This window comes from Nomascus leucogenys, chromosome 1a, assembly GCF_006542625.1.
Source record: "Nomascus leucogenys isolate Asia chromosome 1a, Asia_NLE_v1, whole genome shotgun sequence".
NCBI classification, from domain to species: Eukaryota; Metazoa; Chordata; class Mammalia; order Primates; family Hylobatidae; genus Nomascus; species Nomascus leucogenys.
Genome location: NC_044381.1, coordinates 87,379,358 through 87,401,309, shown reverse-complemented (window position 1 = coordinate 87,401,309; position 21,952 = coordinate 87,379,358). Strand labels below are relative to the sequence as shown.

At 41.6% G+C, this 21,952-nt stretch overlaps 1 protein-coding gene across 1 annotated transcript in view; it reads left to right on the top strand.

The window, feature by feature from the left end:
* LOC100605313 (cytochrome c oxidase assembly protein COX16 homolog, mitochondrial) overlaps nt 1-21,952 on the top strand; it is a 35,443-nt gene that overhangs the window by 8,817 nt on the left and 4,674 nt on the right. The window contains exon 2 of the mRNA XM_030812717.1: nt 8,089-8,160. Coding sequence (XP_030668577.1) covers nt 8,089-8,160 — 72 coding nt within the window. The remainder of the gene's footprint in view (nt 1-8,088; nt 8,161-21,952) is intronic.

Genomic DNA, 21,952 nt, shown 5'->3' with positions numbered 1-21,952 from the left:
CTTTGTAATACATTGCAGCACTGAAGATAGCAAATTGACCTAAAAGCACAAAAAGATGAATTAACCAAATGAATTAGATGAACTATTGTTTGTTCATTTTTAACTGTACTCAAATTACATTTCTTAATTTATTAGGGGAAAATGATAGAACAAAAAGTAAAATATTAAAAATTAAAATTGTTATTCTACTAAACATGTACAGTTAGTTGTAAATTGGACAAAATCATTTGTGTGTGTTTTTGTTTTTAGAGAATACATTTATAAATGCAATGATAGTATTATAAATATGTTTTCTTTACATAGGAGAAGATAACTCTCAGTTAGCTGTAACTGCTGTATTGCTTCAGTATGAGGTGAGAGGTGACCCAGCTGACTATTTTTAAGGTTCTTGTATTGGTTTGAACCCCGAGAGTGCGCCAATGGACAACACCAGGCGGTGTGGAGCAACAAGCTGTTTTAATGAGCGCCTGGGTTCAGGCCAGCTGAGGCCTAAAATGGCGTCAGCCCCAAGTGAGGACGGGACGAAAGTTTCATAGTCTCCTGTAAACAGGAAGTGTCCTAGTCTGACGTAATTGCTAAGTTGTACCTGGATGGCCTCTTTCTCGATCTTCAGGGGTACGTGTCTTCTGGACGGCTCTCCTCCTGCTTCTGCTGTCTTGCTGGTGCATGCTGCTGGCCCAAGTATCCTTGAGCCTTGGGACTGAGCCTGAGAAGGGAAGAGTTATTCATGTCCTTAAGCTTTCAGGCCCTGGGGAGAATCTTACATTCCTGTCTATTTGGTTATAGAAAAGGGAAAAGGGATGACTTTCTCAATAACTACTTCAGGCATGACATAGGCGTGGCGTGGGCACCTTGGAAAAAGAAAACCTTAATTTGTTCGGTATTCTTGAGAGATGGGCCGGTATCCACCATGTCATTGTATCAGGAGCATCATCTGGATTGTCTGGAAACACATCTGTGCCTGCAAGACAGTTATGTTGAGAGGACAAGGCGGTGTGGACAGGGAGAGGCATGGCCTCATTTGCTGCTTCACAAATGAAAGACCCTGTCTGGATTAAGGAAGGAAGGTAATTCCTGAAGGGTTCAGAGTCTGGTAAGGGTGGAGGCCCCAAGACAAAAGTTCGGCCATATATGATTTCAAAGGGACTATAAAAAGAGGGTGCTTTTGGTGTTGCACAGAGCCTTATGAGGGCGAAAGGGAGATTTTTTTTGTCCACGACTGGTGGGTTTTTAGAGCCAGCTTGGTGAGTTGGGCTTTAAGGACAGAGTTAATTTTTTCAACTTTGCCTGAAGATTGAGGCCTGTAGAGTGTGTGGAGAAACTATTTTATTCTTAAGGATGTAGAGATGCCTTGGGTAATTTGGCTGATTAAGGTGGGCCTGTATCGGACTGGATGGATGCTGGGAGGCCGAAATGGGGAATTATATGCAGATGAGAGTTTGTGTGACATTTGCACCTTCTGAAGTTGTTGGGAACACTTCTACTTACCTGGAGAAGGTACAGACCAAGACTAGAAGATAGCGGAGCTGTTTATCGGGCAGCATGTGAGTGAAGTTTACTTGCCAATCTTGCCTGGGTACCTGGCCCCGGGCTTGGTGGGTAGGAAAAGGCGGTGGCCGGAGGGAGCCCTGGGGTGACACAGAGTGGCAGATGGAGCAGGACTGGGTAATTTCTCGAACATAGCTGGAAAGGTGAGGACAAGTGAGAATAGGGCGGAGAAGTTGCAAGAGAGATTTGTAACTAACATGGAAAGCGTTGTGGAGGTTTTGGAGGTGAGGAAGGCTTTGAGAGTGAGGAAGAATGAAGTGCCTTTCCTTGACATACCATGGTCCTTGCTTTTGAAGATTTTGGGCTCAGAAGTCCTCCTTTTCTTCTGAGGAGTAAAGAGGAGAGAACAAGGACAGGGACAGGAACTGGCCTTGCACGGGTTGTAGGGACACTTGTTTGGCTACCTGATTTGCTAGTGCATTTCCAGCTGATACAGGATTGTCTGGGGTTTGGTGGCCCCTGCAATGAATGATGGCAACTTTCTGTGGGAGTCTGGCAGCTTGAAGGAGCTTGCTGATGAGAGAGCCATTTTTGACAGCAGTGTTTTTTGCAGTTAGGAAACCTCGTTCTTTCCAGATAGACGAATGTGAGTGTACTATATGGAACGCATAATGAGAATCTGAATATATGTTAATTTGTTGTCCGGCTACTAGAGTGAGATCTCGAGTGAGAGCAATGCGTTCAGCTTTCTGGGAGGTGGTGCCTGGGGGAGCGGATTGGCTTCAGTAGTGTGTGTGGGGGGTGACACTATATCATAGCCAGCATGCCGGCATCCTTGACATAGGAAGGAGCTGCCATCTACAAACCAAGTAAAGGAGGCATCTGGAAGGGGTTGGTCTGTTAGGTTTGGAAGAGGTGTAAGAAAGGTTTGAACAGAGTTCACACAGAAGTGTGTAGGGTCTTGGGCGGTTGTAGCTTCAGGTAAGAGCGTGGCAGGGTTTAGACGAGAGCTGGTTAGCATGGTGATTTGGGGGGTTTCTATGAATAGAGCATACAGTTGGAGGAGCCATGGGGGCAGAGATGAGACTTAGTACACTGTGGTGAGCTAGCATGTCTTTGATGTTATGGGTTGAATAAACTGTTAGGTTGGCATGGAGAGATAGTTTTAGGCTTTCAAGGATGATGACAGCAGCTGCTTCCAGTGCTTGGAGGCAGGCAGGCCATCTGAGAACTGTGGCTTCAAGCTGTTTGGAGAGGTAGGCGATAACCTGGAGGGTGGGTCCCTTACACTGGGTTAGAACACCTAGTGCAACTTCACGTGTTCGTCGGTATAGAGTGAGAAAGGTTTGGTGAGGTCTGGGAGAGTGAGGACGGGGGCTGAGATGAGAGCCTTCTGGAGTAGATGGAAAGGTTGGGCAATAGGCTATGCAGGATTTGAAGGCTCATGGAGAGGGCCTTTAGTGGCTTGGTATAATGGTTTGGCAAGTAGAGCAAAGGAGGGAACCCAGAGTCTAAAATATCCCGCTAGTTCTAGGAAAGACAGAATTTCTTGCTTAGTTTGCAGAGGTGGGAGGGACTGGAGGAGGGATATGCGGTTGGTTGTGAGCCCTCAGGTTCATGGGATAAGAGCTAGGTCTAGAAAGGTGACTGAGGGGGCTCGTATTTTTGCTTCCTTAGGGGAGACCTGATACCTCCGTTCTGCCAAGAAGTTTAAAAGAGAGAGATAGCATGGGCATTGCAGTCTGTTTGAGAGGGGCTACACAGGAGCAGATCATTAACACATTGAAGGAGAGTGGATGGTTTTAGGGATAAGGTACAGAGGTCGTGAGCAAGGGCCTGTACAAAAAGATGGGGGCTGTCTCTGAAACCTTGAGGTAGTATGCACCAGGTGAGCTGACGTGAAAGGTGGGTGTCGGGGTTTTCCCACATAAAGGCAAAGAGGTTTTGGGAATCAGGGTGTAAAGGAATTGTGAAAAAAAAAATCCTTTAGGTTTAGAACAGAAAATGGGTGGTATTGGAGGGAATTGCGGAAAGTAAGGTATATGGGTTAGGAACTACTGGACATACTGGGAGTACAGCTTGGTTAATGAGCCTGTGATAAGTTCCATCTGGCTTTTCGACAGGTAGAACTGGTGTGTTAAAAGGGGAGTTTGTTGGGTGGAGTAGGTGACTGGCGAGGAGGCAAGAAATGATAGGTTTTAGGCCTGTGAGAACTGCTTGAGGGATGGGATACTGCTTCTATGATAGGAACTGGGTGGGCTCTTTAAGGTTAATGCGGACAGGGGTGTGGTGTTTTGCGACTGAAGGTGTGGAAGTATTCTAAACAGTGGGGTTAACTACGGATGGGGGATAAGGTAAAGTTGCATGTTTTAAGGTGGGAGGTTGGAGGAGTAGAAGAAATTTAGATGCCCCGAGGGGTCTAGGTTGATGCGTTGGGTACTATGGGGAATGTGGAAGTGGAGAGTAGTGTGGAGTTTTGAAAGGATGTCTCTTGGCATGAGGAGGACTAAGAAAGGGCGAGTGAAGGAAAAGGTGTGCAGGGAGCAGAAAAGTGGAGGGGTGGCTCAGGGTTTGGGGACTTGTCCGTCAATTCCCACAACAGAGAAAAGGGAGGACTCGGTGGGTCCTGAAAAATTAGGTAAAGCAGAGTAGTTTGCCCAGTATTAATTTAAAAAAACATACTGGCTTACCTGCCACCATCAGGGTTACCCTTGGCTCGGGTGAAGCGATGGTAGTTGCTGGGGCATCCATTCCAGGGCACTGTCAACCTTCAGTGGCAAGGCCCATGAGATCCAAGTCGGAGGTTTTGGCTGGCTCAGGAAGTGATGGGGGAGGTCCTTGCAGGGGCCGCTCACAGTCCAACTTCCAGTGGGGTCCTCCGCAGAGGGGGCACGGCCTGGTGGGCTTACCTGGATTTGGGCATTGTCTGGACCAGTGGCCTTCATTGCCGCACTTGAAACAGGTGCCAAGAGGAGGTAGGTTGCTAGGAGGCTACCGTGTGGAGCTGCGGCCCGTGGGCCTGCAGGGCCCCTGATGGTGGAGGCAAGTATTTGAAACTCCACCTGTTTTTGCCTTTTACTTTCCTCATCATGATTGTTAAAGACTACGAAGGCTAAATTAAGAAGGTCTTGTGGGGTTTGAGGGCCGTCGTCAAGCTTCTGAAGCTTGCGCCGAATATCGGGGGTGGACTGGGAGATGAACCGAAGATTTAAGATAGTAGTTCGTTCTGAGGGTTTGAAGGAGGAAGGGGGTTGAGTTAACAAGCAGTGGAGTTTAGGTAGGGGCGTAAGGTGGCGGGATGGGTTTACAAGCCTTAGGGAGAGGACATTGGGGGAGGAGAATGGGTACAGGCAATTCTAGAATTGTCCTGAGGAAGGGATGGTGTAGGGAAAGAAGTGGATACAGCTGACTGGGAAGATGGCCACTAAGATGAGGAGGCTTGGGGGGTGTTAAAGAAGATGGTTGAGAGGAAAAGGTAGGGGCTGGGAGGGGTGGACAGCGGTCAGCTGGATCAAACGAGGAAAAAGGTAGGGTTGGGAGGAGAAAGGTGATCAGGGTGGTGAGAATGGAGGGGAAGGATTTGAACAGGTAAGCAAGAATTGCAGAGGTCGGGTTGTGATCTGAGTGCAAAAAGGCCTGGACATAAGGAATTTCTCCCCATTTTTCCAGTCGTTGGCAATAATTGCTTAATTCAGTTAAAATTATAAAGTTGAATGTTCTATTTGCGGGCCATTTGGACCCATTATTTAATTCGCACTGTGGCCAGGCTGTATTGTAAAAAAGACAAGGCGCTTAGGGCAAATATCTTGCCTGAGGCCCAAGGTTTGCAGGTTTTTTATGAAGCAGCCTAGAGGGCTGTTGTTTGGAATGCAGGACGGGGAGTTTCCCGTAACAGAGAGTTGGCTCGGGAGAACAGGGGAAAAGGAGACCGTCCTGGAGGGAGATGATAAAAGGAGCAATTGTCACCGCTGCCTTTTTCATTCCCGGAACACGATCAAATGGCTTAGAGGCATCCCCCTAAGACCAGATAGATGATCAGCAAGTGCCTGGCACATGCCTGAGCCTTCTTGGACCAATGTTGGATTTTCGGACCAGAGAAACTAAGAGAGGCCATGCGGATTTTCCCTGTTAACTGGGCTCCTGGGGAAACATACCAGTAGGCGAGATCAGTGACCAATGTGCATGCACAGAGGCAACTGGAGACCAAGGGGCTTCCTTTGTCTGGCTGCTGTGGCCTGCTGGGGTGGAGGGGTAGGTCCATGGGGGACATGGACCAGAACCCCTCCCGAGTTTTGGCACCAGATGTAAGGTTCTTGTATCAGTTCAAACCCCAAGAGCGCACCAACAGACAACACGCGGTGGTGTGGAGCAACGTGCTGTTTTAATGAGCGCCTGGGTGCAGGTGGGCTGAGGCCTAAAATGGCATCAGCCCCAAGTGAGGACGGAACAAAGGTTTTATAGTCTCCTGTAAACAGGATGTGTCCTAGTCTGACGTAATTGCTATGTTGTACCCGGATGGCCTCTTTCTTAATCTTCAGGGGTACGCATCTTCCGGCTGGCTCTCTTCCTGTTTCTGCTATCTTGCTTGCGCACACTGCTGGCACAAGTAGCTTTGTGCCTTAGGACTGGGCCTGAGAAGGGAGGAGTTATTCATCTCCTTAAGCTTTCAGGTCCCAGGGAGAATCTTAACACTGTTCATCCCTGCTTTAGAGATGTCAGGGAAATCTGCAGGTGTCTTCTGAAATCCAAAGTCCGTTCTAAGCTTGTTTTATAAAAGCGACACACAATAAGTAATGATGAGTGAGTTTCTCCTTGTGGTCATGAACTTTTGTAGCAATACTGAAACCGCCTTTGCAAAATTATAACTGAGGAAATTATAACAGTGAAAGAAATCAGAACTAACTGACTCCATCTTGCTTCTAACCTGTAAGCTGCCCTTGTTCATTCCTGGGCATAGGCCAAACTAACTTTGGGAAGGAATTCAGTTCATGGTTTGACCCTGAAACAAAATTGATAATAGCCCTTTCCCAAAAAGACCCCCTTCTCGCCCGGGGACCAGTCTGCCTTTGCAGGACTAACAAATTAGCTACAAGATTAGAAATTATGGTTTAGGGGTCTTGCAGCATCTGGCTTCTAGAGTCTGAACCTCCCCAAATTGCTCCTGGGGATAACATCCCTATTGTAAAACCTAACATCAGTTCTTGAGATATTTTGCAGACCCTGCACTGGATGGATCAGCTGACATTACCCAGACGGGTAATTGGGCTCAACCAGTTCTGCCATCCCACCCAGTGACAGAAAACAGCAAGAAAAGCTCACTTTGCCCCCTGTGATTCCGTCTCCAAACTGACCAATCAGCACTCCCCACTACCCAAGCCCCTACCCACCAAATTGTCTTTAAAAACTCTGATCCCTGAATGCTCAGGGAGACTAAATTTGAGTAATAAAACTCCGGTCTCCGCATGGCTGGCTCTGCAATTCCCCATTGTAATTACCCTGTCTTGATAAATCGCCTCTGTCTAGGCAGCATGCACAGTGAACCCACTGGGTGGTTACAATTCTTTATTATGAAGTTTAAATCTTTTGAAAATATTGTGCCTCAAAGAGGCGCCAGAAAAAAAAAATGAAAGTGATTCTGTATATCTTAAGATGATGTTTCAGAATTTCAATATATAGTAAGAATTTGAAAACTTTCTTTACCTGTGATCTGTACAGCTATATTGTCCCTGGGAATACAATGTGATATAGAGAATATTCTGCAGTAATCTTTCATGAGATTTCTTTACCACTTGGTAAGGTAATGAGGACTCCAATTGGCTTATTTTGAAAAATCATAAAATCAAAAGAATTCTGGTCTTGAAGGAAAAAAAAGGTGAGTTTTACTGCTGGGTTTACCCCGTGTAAACGTGGTATTAAAAGAAAAAAAACCTTAAACAAAAAAACAGAATAATTTTATAGAGTTTATTTGACCAAAAAAAATTCATGAATCAGGCAGCACTCAGAACCAGAAGTTGAGAGAGCTCCATTTTGCAATATGGGCAATGAGTATGGACAAAACAGGAAAGTGAAGTACAGAAATAGCTTGATTGGTTATAGCTAGGCATCTGCCTTATTTGGACATGGTCTGATTAGTTGCAGTTTCTTTACTTACTAAGGAAGATCGCACAGCAATGGAAGTACAGAGACAGCCTTGGGCAAAATTTAAGTTAACAATGGGCAAGTCATTTAGTTGGCTGTGCTTTTATTTCCTCATTTGTTGAATGGTTTTTTTTTTGTTTTTTTTTCTTAGCAAAAAACAAAAACAGGTCTATTGTAAGAGTCAAATAATATAATGCTTGTTATGATGTCACTTAAATCATAAGGTCAAATACAGGTATAGGGTGACGATTTTGGTATTTGGTAATGATATGCTATAATGGTTCCCTAGCCAGTATATACTGCATTTACTCTAAAAGGTGAATGGTGACTTACCAGGAAAAATAATCTATAGAATTTTTGTATAATGTGCCTCTATTGTTGTTTTGATAAGCAATCTATAGATAGGCTGAATTTGAATTGTGCCCTTCTGTTTTGCTTAAATGTTCCCTTTCTTTGTTTTAGTTGCTGATTGTTGGAGGTTCTTTTGGTCTTCGTGAGTTTTCTCAAATCCGATATGATGCTGTGAAGATTAAAGTAAGAAATATAATTAGAGTTTGACATGTGTCTGTCTATATGTTCTGGTTTAGGAGAATTGTATACTCAGTATACTACGCAGTCTGAGTTTGTCTTGCTTTTCAACGCTAAGATGTGATCTTTGTTTTTTTCTTTAAAGTACCATTAGTGATCACATGGCAGTGAATCATGAAATGTAACTAATTTAGTAATCTTTTTTTTTTTTTTTGCCATGGGGTTTTACTCTGTTGCTCAGACTGGAGTGCAGTGGCCTATCCTGGTTCACTGCAACCTCTGCCTCCCAGGCTCAAGTGATTCTTTTGTCTCAGCCTCCCGAGTAGCTGAGATTACAGGTGCGCGCCACTACCACCCGGCTAATTTTTGTATTTTCAGTAGAGACAGGGTTTCACTATGTTGGCCAGGCTGGTCTTGAACTCCTGACCTCAAATGATCCACCTGCCTTGGCCTTCCAAAGTGTTGGGATTACAGGTGTGAGCCACCACGCCCAGTCTAGTAATCTTTCTTATTTCATTAGAAAATTTGCAATATTGTTAGCATTCTCCCACAAAATATGATCTGGTGTAGCTGTTTTTAGGATTTAGAAAGGATTAAAAAACATAGGTCAATAATTTTGCTTTATTTTATTTCTCTAATTATATTTCATATTAATATCAGTATAAAGTATATTGATATATATCTTTAATAATTGTTACTAAAAGGAAAACTTTTTCAGTATAAAGATACTTACATTTATAGTGTCTCCTTTGTAGTAGGACTATAATAGTTCACACACACACACACACACACACACACACACACACACACAGATGATCCTTGACTTATAATGGGGTTATGTCTTGTTAAACTCATTGTAAATTGAAAATACCATAAGTAAAAAATGCATTTAATACCTGATTAAATGGATCGTAAAGTAAAAGAACCGTAGGTTGAAACATTGCAAGTTGGGGACTGCCTATGTATTATCGTCTTTATTTTACAGGTGAGGAAACTGAGGGGGTCTATACCTTAACTATAGTGGGTCTTTACATGAAAAAACTGAAGAAAAATAAAGCTTAACTAAGTTGGCTAAGGTCACATGGCTACTTAGGGGTAGAGCTAGGATTCTCACCCTCTGTAATCACACAATTGTGAAATTCAGGACAGGTGTTACATAAGAACTCTGTTTTTTTCATTCAGAAGTATATACCTTTTGTTTGTGGCACATATCTGATATTTGCAGTTTTTTTCCCCAAGTAATATATGTATTCTTTTAGCAGACCTCAGTAATATTGATAGAAAAGTAGAGTATAAAGTCCTATTCAGTTTCCTCAGTTAATTTTATGGTTTCAGAGAAACCAGCATCAGCTCGTTTTAAAGACAGTAGGTATTAGGGTAAATATTAAATTTTAAAAATGTGTACTTTCTATGAAGGAATAGAACAATTTTATTTAATGAGCAATTTTACTTAATTTTCAGTTAACAACTTTCAATTTAACTGTGTTAAAAGATTTCAGTTAGCATCCCATTTACTTTATTAAGTAATTTTTTTCTTTTTCCCTTTAAGATGAAAATTATGGTAGTATATGACATTTGGAAGGGAGAAAATAAGTATATATTTGAAAAATAATTGGATAGTGGTCATGTGTTAATGTTTGTTAGATGCTGCAAGTAAAGTATTCAGAAACTAGTACTTATAAAGTTTATAATTGAGGCTGGAAGACAGCTAATAGAAAAAATGTACCCAGACATATAATATAGCAATGTCAGTAAAATGCCATTACTAGAAGTTCAAGGAGAGGTGTATAGTTTTAACTTGGAAAAGGAGAATCAGAGAAGGTTTTCTAAAGGCATTAGCTTTTGAATTAGGCTTTAAGAATGAGTAGGAATTAGCTAAATGATAGAAATGACTTATATTCTATAAGGTAGAGGGAGTACTGGGCACATGGTCAGTGTTTCATTTTAGAAATAGCTCTCTGGCAGTGGAGTACAGGTGGATGGGTACTGGGGGAGCAAGATAGAAAAGAAAATGTTGTTTAGGTTGGAAGTAAAGAGACCTGTTAGGATTCTGGGGCGGTAGCATAGATGAACAATAATGGAAACTGAAATAAAATATTTGCAATGATGATAAAGAGAAATTAATGAGTTCTAGCAATAATTTTAGCAGCAAATTGATAGTATTTGATGACTAATGTATGTAATATAAAACTATGAATAAATCTAGGATGACTCAAGGTTTTGGTTTTGAGGACTGGGTAAAATGGTGGTGCCAATAATCCAGTGTATTAGTCTGTTTTCACACTGCTAATAAGGACCTACTCAAGACTGGGTAATTTATACAGAAAAGAGGTTTAATTGACTTACAGTTTCACAAGGCTGGGGAGGCCTCAGGAAACTTACAGTCATGGCAGAAGGGGAAGCAAACATGACCTTCTTCACATGGCAGCAGGAGAGAGAAATGAGAGCCTAACAAAGGGGGAAATCCCTTATAGAACCATCAGATCTTGTGAGAACTTACTATCACGAGAGTAGCATGGGGGAAACCATCCCCATGATTCAATTACTTCCCACCGGGTCCCTCCCATGACACATGGGAGCTACAATTCAAGATGAGATTTGGGTGGGGACACAGCCAAACCATATCACCCAGTTAAGGAGAACAGGGGAGGTTGGGCTACCAGGTGAGGTTTAGGAAATGGAGTCAAAACTAAATGGAACAAGGTTAGGTAAGGTTAAGAGAATGAGGTTGATTGAAGTTGAGTGAACAAGGTCAGTTGAAGTCAAGGGAATGAGGTTAAAAGAATGAAGATGGTTAAGGTCTATAGGAGGAAGATGAGAGGACATGGTTGAGGTGAGAAGGATCAGAAGACAAGGCCTATGAGATTTAGAGGCCGAGGTTGGTTGATGTTGAAAAGTCAAACTCAGGTGTTCAAGAGTCAGTGTTTGGGTGAGGTTGAGTTCCAGTTAGGTAGAGAGGATGAGGTAATGTTGAGAGGAGTTAAGAGGTTGAGTTTTGTCCTTGAGGATTGAAAGGATAAGATTGGTTGAGGCTGATAGTGGTTGCGTGGGTTGAGAGATTGAGGTTAAGGTTGTCAAGAGGGTAAATTGCTGAGGTCAAGGGGGGTTGACACTGTGGTCTAAAGGAAAAACGTCGATCAAAAGAGGATGGGTTCAGTTGAGAAGTTTGGAAAAGGATGTGGAAAGGACAATATGGATTTGGGGTGACCAGCCATCATTGTTTGCCTGAGACTGTCCTGATTTTTGTACTGAAAGTTTGGCATCCCAGGAAAGAAAACATCTTGCTTCTCAGTAAAGGATGTGCAATGTTCAGGGGAAAGTATAAGCCTAAAAATGTAAGAGCTGGAATCAACAGCTTTCAAGTTTTAGAAAACAATTTGGAATAGTTTATCTGCTGTCCCTAGTGGCTGTTGCTGTTTTTTTCTTGTGAGTGTTGATACTAACAACCAAGGATCCACAATAATGGATCATACATTATTGCATCAGACCAAGTGATGTGATTTACGTGTGCAATATAAGTACATTGCAGTTGCGAGCAGTAAGTCTTCGACTTTGCCTGCCCGTTGTGCTTTGTAACAGATGGTGTTAGTTTAATTTTTAACATTATAAATATTGTGACCATGTTTTCTAAGATTAGATAATGGAAATGAGAACAATTATAATACCAGTGCCAGTATGATTCAGACATCACTGAAAAAGAAAGCTAAATGACTCTGTTATTTTAATGACATATGGAAGGACACATGTAACTGGATTAAGGAGTTAAATAACCAAAACAGAGCATACTAAACAATACGCAAACAAGAAATTGAGATTGGGCATGGTGGAGGCAGGGGTGTGAAAACAGATATGAAGACTGAATCTCACAGATCCAAGATGAGGCATGCAAGTACTTATAAATCAATCATAAGTTTACTCATCTCCCCAAAATACAACAATACTATACCCAGTCTAAAACAGAGCTGCTGAGTTAGCTTGTGCATACCATACCAATGAGAACATACATTATCATTGTTCTCTTGATTGCTCTATGAAACTGACTAAAGTGACATTTTTCTGATTCAGAGGTTAGAACTACTAAAATATCCTATGGGTAAACAAAAGGGGGACTGGTACTAGGTCTGTTGACCTCCTGTGTATACTGTTAAATTGTACCAAGGATTGTGCTATCTATATTATATCAATGCTAAACTGAAAAATGGCACGAAGAAATGTCCACCTTAGCTCTTAGGTACTTGATTTAGAAAAAATTGAGTTTCAAAGTATCTTCTGGGGCCAGGCATGGTGGTTCACATGTGTTAATCTCAGCACTTTGGGAGACCGAGGTGGGTGGATCACTTGAACCAGGAGTTCAGGACCAGCCTGGGCAATATGGTGAAACCTCATCTATACAAAAAATGCAAAAAATTAGCCAAGCGTGGTGGTGCGTGCTTGCAGTCCCAGCTACTTGGAGGCTGATCTGGGAGGATTGATTTAGCTCAGGAGTTTGAGACTGCAGTGAGCTGTGATCATACCATTGCACTCCAGCCTGGGTGACAGAGTGAGACCCTGTCTCAAAAAAAACAAAAGACCCAAAAAGCCAAATTATCTTCTGATTTCTTTGAAGATTTTAATGAAACCACAGAAAATGTAAAACCAAAAATTGTTCATATCTTGTCAGTTGTTGCTTTTGCCCAGTTTTCTTTATGGGATGCCAATCAGATGTATGTTATATTTTTTAACTATGCCCAACATTTCTATTATGATTTTTCAGTGTTTTGTTTTCCCTCCCATTCTTTTTTTTTGTACTTTATTTTGTATATTTTCTATTGTTTTATCTTCTAGTCACAAAACCTCTCTTTTGCTGTGTTCAATCTCCACATAAAGCCATCCCTTGATTTCGTGATATCAGTTACTATATTTTTTAGTTTTAAAATGCACATTTAATTCTTTATTTAATTGAAGGCTAATTATTTATTTAATTGAGGGCTGATCCGTCTTAATATCATCCAGGAGTGAGCCAGGTCATGTCTTGATTTCAGTTAATTAAGACTTAGGCTATCCTCTCTGTTTCTTCCTTATTCCTAGCCCCCAATCTGTTTGTATTGCAGAAAAAAAGGATAAACCCTTCCTGGAGGAAAACAATATCATCTGGAACCTCTATAGTTGTTTATAAATAATGTCCATGGACCTACATGGCTTTAAATTGATACTCCAGGAAATTCTGCTCTACTTCTCAGAGAATTTTCAACCTAGTGGTATACTCCTATCTTATGGAGTTCCAGAATTTCAAAACCGTCTGTTGTGTGTGTTTTGATCTCTATTTTTTGTCATTATAGCCCTGTGTGGTGGTTTCCGTAACCCCCAGTAGCAGCCATCTACCTGGTTTCAAACCTTGGTTCTTATCCTATGGGTTTACCAGGTGTGTCAAGGGTTTCCAGGGGGAAAAATGGGCTTTCAACTCTAAGCTCTTTTGGAACCCTTCCTTTAGTGGGTCTTTATCTCTTAAACTCCAAGAGACTGCAGGTAATGGTGTTTTTTGGTTGATTATTTTGTTTTGCAAATTACTTTGACATTATTGGATAAATTTTAGATTACTGGATAAATTTTGTACAGAAAATAAAGACACAAGAAGAAAGTTTATCAAAGTATTATACAATAGAGTAGCATCTTAGGTGGAGGTTTGATTTTAATGTATGCTAGTAAGGCAGAAATTTCACACAATCAAAATTAGCACTGAAAATTTCTTTTAAATCACACAAAGTACAGATATATTTCTCAATAATACAATCAGTTCCTCGTGCCCACCAGCAGTAGGTCATTTGCTGTTTACTCAGTTGAAAGCATATGAGGAAGTTAACTTGTATTGTAGGTTTGTGTTTCATCCCTTTTACATACATGCAATGATTAATATAATAATTCTTTTATTTTTAAGTTGTTTTCTTGTGAAACACAATACAGAAACCAAGGAGTGTATTGAACATACATGTACAATTTAATAAATTATCATAAACTGAAATCCCAAGTAACCACCATCTGTGTCAAAAAGTAAAAATTGTTAGCACTCCAGACGCATTCTGTGTGCTGCTTCCTAATCTCTCCTCTTGCTGCTCCATGCCTTCCTCTTGCCCCTAGGATAAACAGTACTGTGCTTTTTTTTGTTTTTGTTTTTGTTTTGAGACGAAGTCTCACTCTGTCGCCCAGGCTGGAGTGCAGCGGTGCAATCTTGGCTCACTGCAACTTCCGCCTCCCAGGTTCAAGTGATTCTCCTGCCTCAGCCTCCTGAGTAGCTGGGACTACAGGTGCATGCCACCGTGCCTGGCTAATTTTTTGTATTTTTAGTAGAGACAGGGTTTCACTGTGTTAGCCAAGATGGTCTTGATCTCCTGACCTCATGATCCGCCCGCCTCTACCTCCCAAAGTGCTGAGATTACAGGCATGAGCCACTGCGCCTGGCCCTACTGTGCTTTTTATAGTAATTACTTCCTTGGTTTTACCATTTTAGAATTCATCCCAAAACCTTTTGATTAATTTTCTTTGTTTTGAATTTTATATCAGTGGAATTATATATATTCTTTTGTGCTGACTTGTTTTATTCAATGTTATATACGTGAAATTCATCTGTGCTTCAAATCTAAGTCAGGGATCAGCAAGCTTTTCCTATAAAGAGCCAGATAGTAAATTTGAACTTTTGCATTTACTCAAGTTTGCTGTTGTAGTACAAAGGCAGTCATAGACAAAGGTAAACAAATGAACATAGCTATGTTCATATGTTTCCATTTTTGTTTCAATAAATTTTTAAAATTTGGTCCTTAATTTTTTTTTTTAACTCTTTGGTCGTTCAGGAGCATTGTGTATAATTTCCACGTATTTGTACAGCTTCCAAAGTTCCTCTTGTTATTGATTTCTATTTTTATTCTGTTTTGGTCAGAAGAGACACTTGATATGATTGATACTTTTTTGAATTTGTCGAGACTTGTTCTGTGGCCTAACATATGGTGTATCCTGGAGAATATTCCATGTGCTGATGAGAAAAATGTGTATTCTGCAGCAGTTAGATGACATATTCTGTAAATTTGTCTTAGGTCAATTTGGTCTAGGATATAGTTTTTGTTTGTTTGTTTTTTGAGACGGAGTCTCGCTCTGTGCCCAGGCTGGAGTGCAGTGGCGCAGTCTCGGCTCACTGCAAGCTCCGCCTCCTGGGTTCACGCCATTCTCCTGCCTCAGCCTATCCGAGTAGCTGGGACTACAGGCCCCCGCCACCACGCCCGGCTAATTTTTTTGTATTTTTAGTAGAGACGGGGTTTCACCGTGGTCTTGATCTCCTGACCTCGTGATCCGCCTGCCTCGGCCTCCCAAAGTGCTGGGATTACAAGCGTGAGCCACTGTGCCCAGCTGTTCTAGGCTATAGTTTTAACTTTAATATGTCTTTGTTGATTTTGTACCTGGATGATCTGTCCATCACCAAAAGTAGGGTGTTGAAATTCCCCAATATATGTATTGCAGTGTGTCTCCCTTTAGATGTTAATATTTGCTTTGTATATTTGGGTGCTCAGGTGTTGGTTGCATATATATTTACTATTGTTATATTCTCTTGCTGAATTGACTCCTTTATCATTATATAATTGCCTTCATTGTCTCTTTTTAGTTTTTGACTTAAAGTCTATTTAATCTGATATAAGTGTAGCTACTTCTGTTCTTTTTTTTGGTTTTCATTTCCATGGAATATCTTTTTCTATTCCTTCACTTCCAGTTTATGTGTATCTTTATAGGTGAGGTGAGTTTCTTATAGGCAGCATATACTTAGGTGTTATATTTTAATTCAGTGAGCCACTCTATGTTTTCTAACTGGAGAGTGTAGTCCATTTACATTCAGTGTTATTATTGATAGGTAAGGCCTTACTACTGCCATTTTGTTGCTTGTTTTCTTTTTTTTTTTTTTGAGACAGAGTCTTGCTCTGTCACCCAGGCTAGAGTGCAGTGGCGTGATCTCGGCTCACTGCAAGCTCTGCCTCCTGGGTTCATGCCATTCTCCTGCCTCAGCCTCTCCAAGTAGCTGGGACTACAGGCGCCCGCCACCATGCCCGGCTAATTTTTTGTATTTTGAGTAGAGCCGGGGTTTCACCGTGGTCTCGATCTCCTGACCTCGTGATCCGCCCGCCTCAGCCTCCCAAAGTGCTGGGATTACAAGCGTGAACCACCGCGCCCGGCCTTGTTGCTTGTTTTCTAGTTGTGTAACTCCTCACTTCCTTTTTTCATTTCTTACTTTTTATATGATTAAGTGATTTTTATCTGGTAGCATATTTTAATTTGTTGCTTTTTATTTTTAGTGTATCTGTTATGGATTTTTGCTTTGCAGTTATCACAAGGCTTACAGAAAACATCCTATAGATATAATAACCTATTTGAAATGGATACCAACTTAACTTAGATTACAGAAAAAGGAAAAACCAAAATAAAAACCTATACACATTAACTCTCCCCCAACATTTTGAATTTTTGATGTTACAATTTATTTATTTATTTTTGAGATGGAGTCTTGGTTTGTTGCCTAGGCTGGAGTGCAGTGGTGCAATCTCAGCTTGCTGCAACCTCCTCCTTCCAAGCGATTCTTCTGCCTCAGACTCCCAAGTAGCTGGGACTACAGGCATGCACCACCACACCTGGCTAATTTTTGCAACTTTAGTAGAGACGGGGTTTTGCCATGTTGACCAGGCTGGTCTTGAACTCCTGACCTCAAGTGATCCACCCACCTCAGCCTCCCAGGATGCTGGGATTATAGATGTGAGCCACCTCATCTGGCCACAATTTACATTTTTGTATTGCCAATCTCTTAGCAAATTGTTGCAGTTATTATTTTTAATAGTTTTATCTTCTTACTAAAGATAAAAGTGGTTTAAACATCACGATTGCAGTATTAGTATATCATGCAGTGTTCTTATCTTTTAGTTTGAAGAACTCTCTTTAGCATTTCTTTTGGGACAGGTCTAGTAGCAATAAATTCCCTCTGCTTTTGTTTGGCAGTCTTTCATCTCTCCATTTCTGAAGGATAACTTTGCTGGATACAGTATTTTTGGTTGTTACAGTATTTTAGTTTATTTTCCTCAGCACTCTAAATATATTGCCCCATTCTCTTCTGGCCTATAAAGTTTCTGCTAAGAAGTCTGCTGCCAGGCATATGGATGTCCCTTATATCATTTGCTTCACTTCTCTTGTTGCTTTTAGCATCTTACGACTTTGGTGTTTGAGAGTTTGATTATAATATGTCTTGGGGTATTATTTGGGTTGAATCTAACTGGTGACATTTTACCTTGCTTTACCCAGATATTTATATATTTCTCCAGGTTTAGAAAGTTTTCTGTTATTATTTCTTTGAATAAGCTTTCTGCTCTTTTGTCTTTCTTAGTTCCCACTTTAACTCCAATAACCTGAATATTTGCTGTTTTTATGTTGTTCCATAGATCCTGTAAGCTGTTTATTACTTTCATTCTTTTTCCTTTTTTCTCTTCTTACTGTGTATTTTCAAATAGTTTCTCTTTGAGCTCATTGATCTTTCATCTGTTTGCTGAATTCTTCTGTTGATGCTTTGTAGTGCATTTTTTGTTTCATTCATTGTATTTTTTAGTGCCAGGATTTCTGTTTGATTTTTAAAAAAGTATTTCAATCTCTCTGTTCAATTTCTCTGATAAATTTCTAAATGGTTCTCTGTCTTTTCTTGAAGTTTATTTAACTTCCTTGAAACAGCTATTTTCAGTTCTTTGTCTGAAAGATTACACATCTCCATCATTTTAGGGTTGGTCTCCAGTGCATTTTTTTTTTTTTTGAGACGGAGTCTTTCTCTGTCCCCCAGGCTGGAGTGCAGTGGCGCGATCTCGGTTCACTGCAAGCTCCGCCTCCCGGGTTCACGCCATTCTCCTGCCTCAGCCTCCCGAGTAGCTGGGACTACAGGCGCCCACCAACATGCCCGGCTAATTTTTTGTATTTTTAGTAGAGACGGGGTTTCACCGTGTTAGCCAGGATGGTCTCGATCTCCTGACCTCATGATCCGCCTGCTTCGGCCTCCCAAAGTGCTGGGATTACAGGCTTGAGCCACCGTGCCCAGCCAGGTTCCAGTGCATTATTTTATCCATTTGATGAGGTCATATTTTCCTGAATGTTTCTGATACTCGAGGAAATGTGACAATTTTTGTGCATTGAGAGCCTGTGTATTTATCTTAGTCTGTACAATCTGGTTTTGTTTGTGCCTGTCCTTCTTCAGAGGGTGTTACAGGGATTCTAAGCACACTGACTGTTGTCTTCCCTAAGACTGTGACCACTTGAGCTGCCTCAGCACTAGAGAGTGCTCAAAGCCCAGGCTTGCCATGAGTCTCATGAGGGCTCCAAGGTTGGCATGGCTTTTTGGCCCAGATGGATCTGTGGAAGATCCAAGGTAGGTACTCGGGCTGTGTGGGAATGCTGACCAGGTACTTGAGTCCAGAAGACTGTCTCAGTGCCCCCAGACAAGCATGCCTCCCAACAGTTCTCTGCATTGGCAGGATGGGTTCTTGACTGTAGCAGAAGGGACTGGAGTTGAGACTGGACCCCTTTTGGATCTGCTGTGGGGAGGCTGATGACCCCCTCTCATTGCCACGGATGAGCATGTGTCACTTGGCAGGTCACTACATCAGTGGGGTAGTTCCTCAACTTCCACAGGAGGGGCTGAAGCTGAGACTGAGCTACATTGGGATCTACTGTAGAAGAGACGATGGCATGCCTGTCACATTGGTTCAGGTGGGTGTGCATTTCCCAGCAGGTCCCTAGACAGACAGGATAGTTCCCCAACTGTGGCAAGAGAGGCTGGAGCTGAGACTGGGCCCCCCTGGGATCTGCTGTGGCCTGGAGGCTAGAGAGCTGGATCTTGTTGGCTCAAGTGGGGCACTTGTCTTCCTGGAGGATCCTGCACAGACAGGATCGTTTCTCAACTACAGCAAGAGCGGCAGCAGCTGAGGCTGGGCCCCCTCAGGATCTGCTGTGACAGGAGGCTGGCAAGCCCATTGGGGAGGCCTGTACTCCTGGGCTGCCAGATATGGTTGAGTCTCCCTTTGGGTCCTTGTGTAAACAGTTCTGAGCTGGGACCTCCAGCTGAAGGCTGGAGCAGAGCCACAGGGCCACTTCCAGGCTCATTGTCAAGACCAATATCAGCAGGCAGACAAGCCTTTCTGCTAAGTCATTAGCATGTGTGATTCCTTCTGGACCTCTTGGCAGCTGGTTTTGGTTGTAGACTGATGGCCAAATGGGGCTGTAGCTAAGCCCCTTGAAGGACTGCGCTGTTTCCAGGCTTGAACTTAGAAGCAAGCTCAGTGGATCATCCACCTAGGTGTGAATGCATTCAAAACGACCTTCCTAGGTCTTTGGTTCCATCAGGGTTTGATAACGTCCTACATGAATTCTGAGGCTCCTGCAGAGAGACTTTTTACTGTGGATAGGTGCAGGATTCTTGTTGCTATGGGGGGATATGAACAGGTTTACCTTCTATTCTGCCATCTTGGTGACATGCTGAACATTCCAGTCTTGTATGCTTTTCTCCTATACATGTACAAAAAGGAATTGCTAGATTATAGGGTGTTGTATCATACTTCAATTTTGTTTGATAATTCTGAACTTTTTCAGAAAGACCATCTATACTGTAACCAGCAATTTATTGTTAAGGCTCCAAATACTTTGTATTGTCAGTTTCATTTTGTTTTTTAAAATCATTCTGGTGGGTGTGTTATGAATTGCTATTATGAGATGAATTTAAATTTTCCATGGTGACTGATGAAGTTAATCACTTTTTATATGTCTCTTGGCCATTTTTATATTCTATTTTGTATATTCATGTTTGGGATGTGTCTATTGAGGCCTCTTGCTCATTTTTCTACTGGATTATTGGTTTTTTTCCTGCTATTAATATACTTTAAGTTCTAGGGTACATGTGCACAACGTGCAGGTTTGTTACATGTGTATACATGTGCCATGTTGGTGTGCTGCACCCATTAACTCATCATTTACATTAGGTATATCTCCTAATGCTATCCCCTCCACCTCCCCTGACCCCACAACAGGCCCCGGTGTGTGATGTTCCCCACCCTGTTGTCCAAGTGTTCTCCTTCAATTCCCACCTCTGAGTGAGAACATGCAGTGTTTGGTTTTCTGTCCTTGAGATAGTTTGCTGACAATGGTTTCCAGCTTCATCCATGTCCCTACAAAGGACAGGAACTCATCCTTTTTTATGGCTGCATAGTATTTCATGGTGTATATGTGCCACATTTTCTTAATTCAGTCTATCATTGATGGGCATTTGGGTTGGTTCCAAGTCTTTGCTATTGTGAATAGTGCTGCAATAAACATACCTGTGCCATGTGTCTTTATAGCAGCATGATTTATAATCCTTTGGGTATATACCCAGTAATGGGATGGCTGGGTCAAATGGTATTTCTCGTTCTAGATCCTTGAGGAATTGCCACACTGTCTTCCACAATGGTTGCCCCACTGTCTTCCACAATGGTTGAACTAGTTTACAGTCCCACCAACAGTGTAAAAGTGTTCCTATTTCTCCACATTCTCTCCAGCACCTGTTGCTCCCTGACTTTTTAATGATGGCCATTCTAACTGGTATGAGATGGTATCTCATTGTAGTTTTGATTTGCATTTCTCTGATGGCCAGTGATGATGAGCATTTTTTCATGTGTCTGTTGGCTACATAAATGTCTTCTTTTGAGAAGTGTCTGTTCATATACTTTGATAGGGTTGTTTGATTTTTTCTTGTAAATTTGTTTAAGTTCTTTGTAGATTCTGGATATTAGCCCTTTGTCAGATGGGTAGATTGCAAACATTTTCTCCCGTTCTGTAGGTTGCCTGTTCACTCTGATGATAGTTTCTTTTGCTGTGCAGAAGCTCTTTAGTTTAATTAGATCCCATTTGTCAATTTTGGCTTTTGTTGCCATTGCTTTTGGTGTTTTAGACATGAAGTCCTTGCACATGCCTATGTCCTGAATGATATTGCCTAGGTTTTCTTCTAGGGTTTTTATGGTTTTAGGTCTAACATTTAAGTATACATCCATCTTGAATTAATTTTTGTATAAGGTGTAAGGAAGGGATCCAGTTTCAGCTTTCTACATATGGCTAGCCAGTTTTCCCAGCACCATTTATTAAATAGGGAATCCTTTCCCCATTTACCTACAATTTTTTAGGAGTTTTTTTATGCATGCCAGATTATAAACCTTTTAGTGTTCACTTTCTTAATGGTAGATGAACAAATTTTCTTAAGTTTAATACAGTTGGCTGAGTGTGGTGGTTCACACCTGTAATCCCAGCACTTTGGGAGGCCAAGGCGGGTAGATCATGAGGTCAAGAGATCAAGAGCATCCTAGCCAACATGGTGAAACCCCATCTCTATTAAAATACAAAAAGTTAGCTGGGCGTAGTGGTACGTGCCTGTAGTCCCAGCTACTCCGGAGACTGAGGCAGAGGTTGCAGTGAGCCGAGATCATGCCACTGCACTCCAGCCTGGTGACAGAGCGAGATTCCATCTCAAAAAAAAAGTTTAATACAATATATGATTTTTTTTTTCTTTTAAGAAACATTTTCCCTTCTCCAAAGTATAAATATTTTTCTATGTGAATTAGTAAAAGTTTTGATTTTTGTTGGGTCTACATTCTATCTGGAATTGATTTTTTTCTTTTTTTGTATGTGATGTGAGGAATATATTCTCTAATATATTAATAAATAGATAAGAAATTGTGCAATCATCATATACTGACAATAGCATTGTTTCCTGACTGCTGTTCTGTGCCTAATT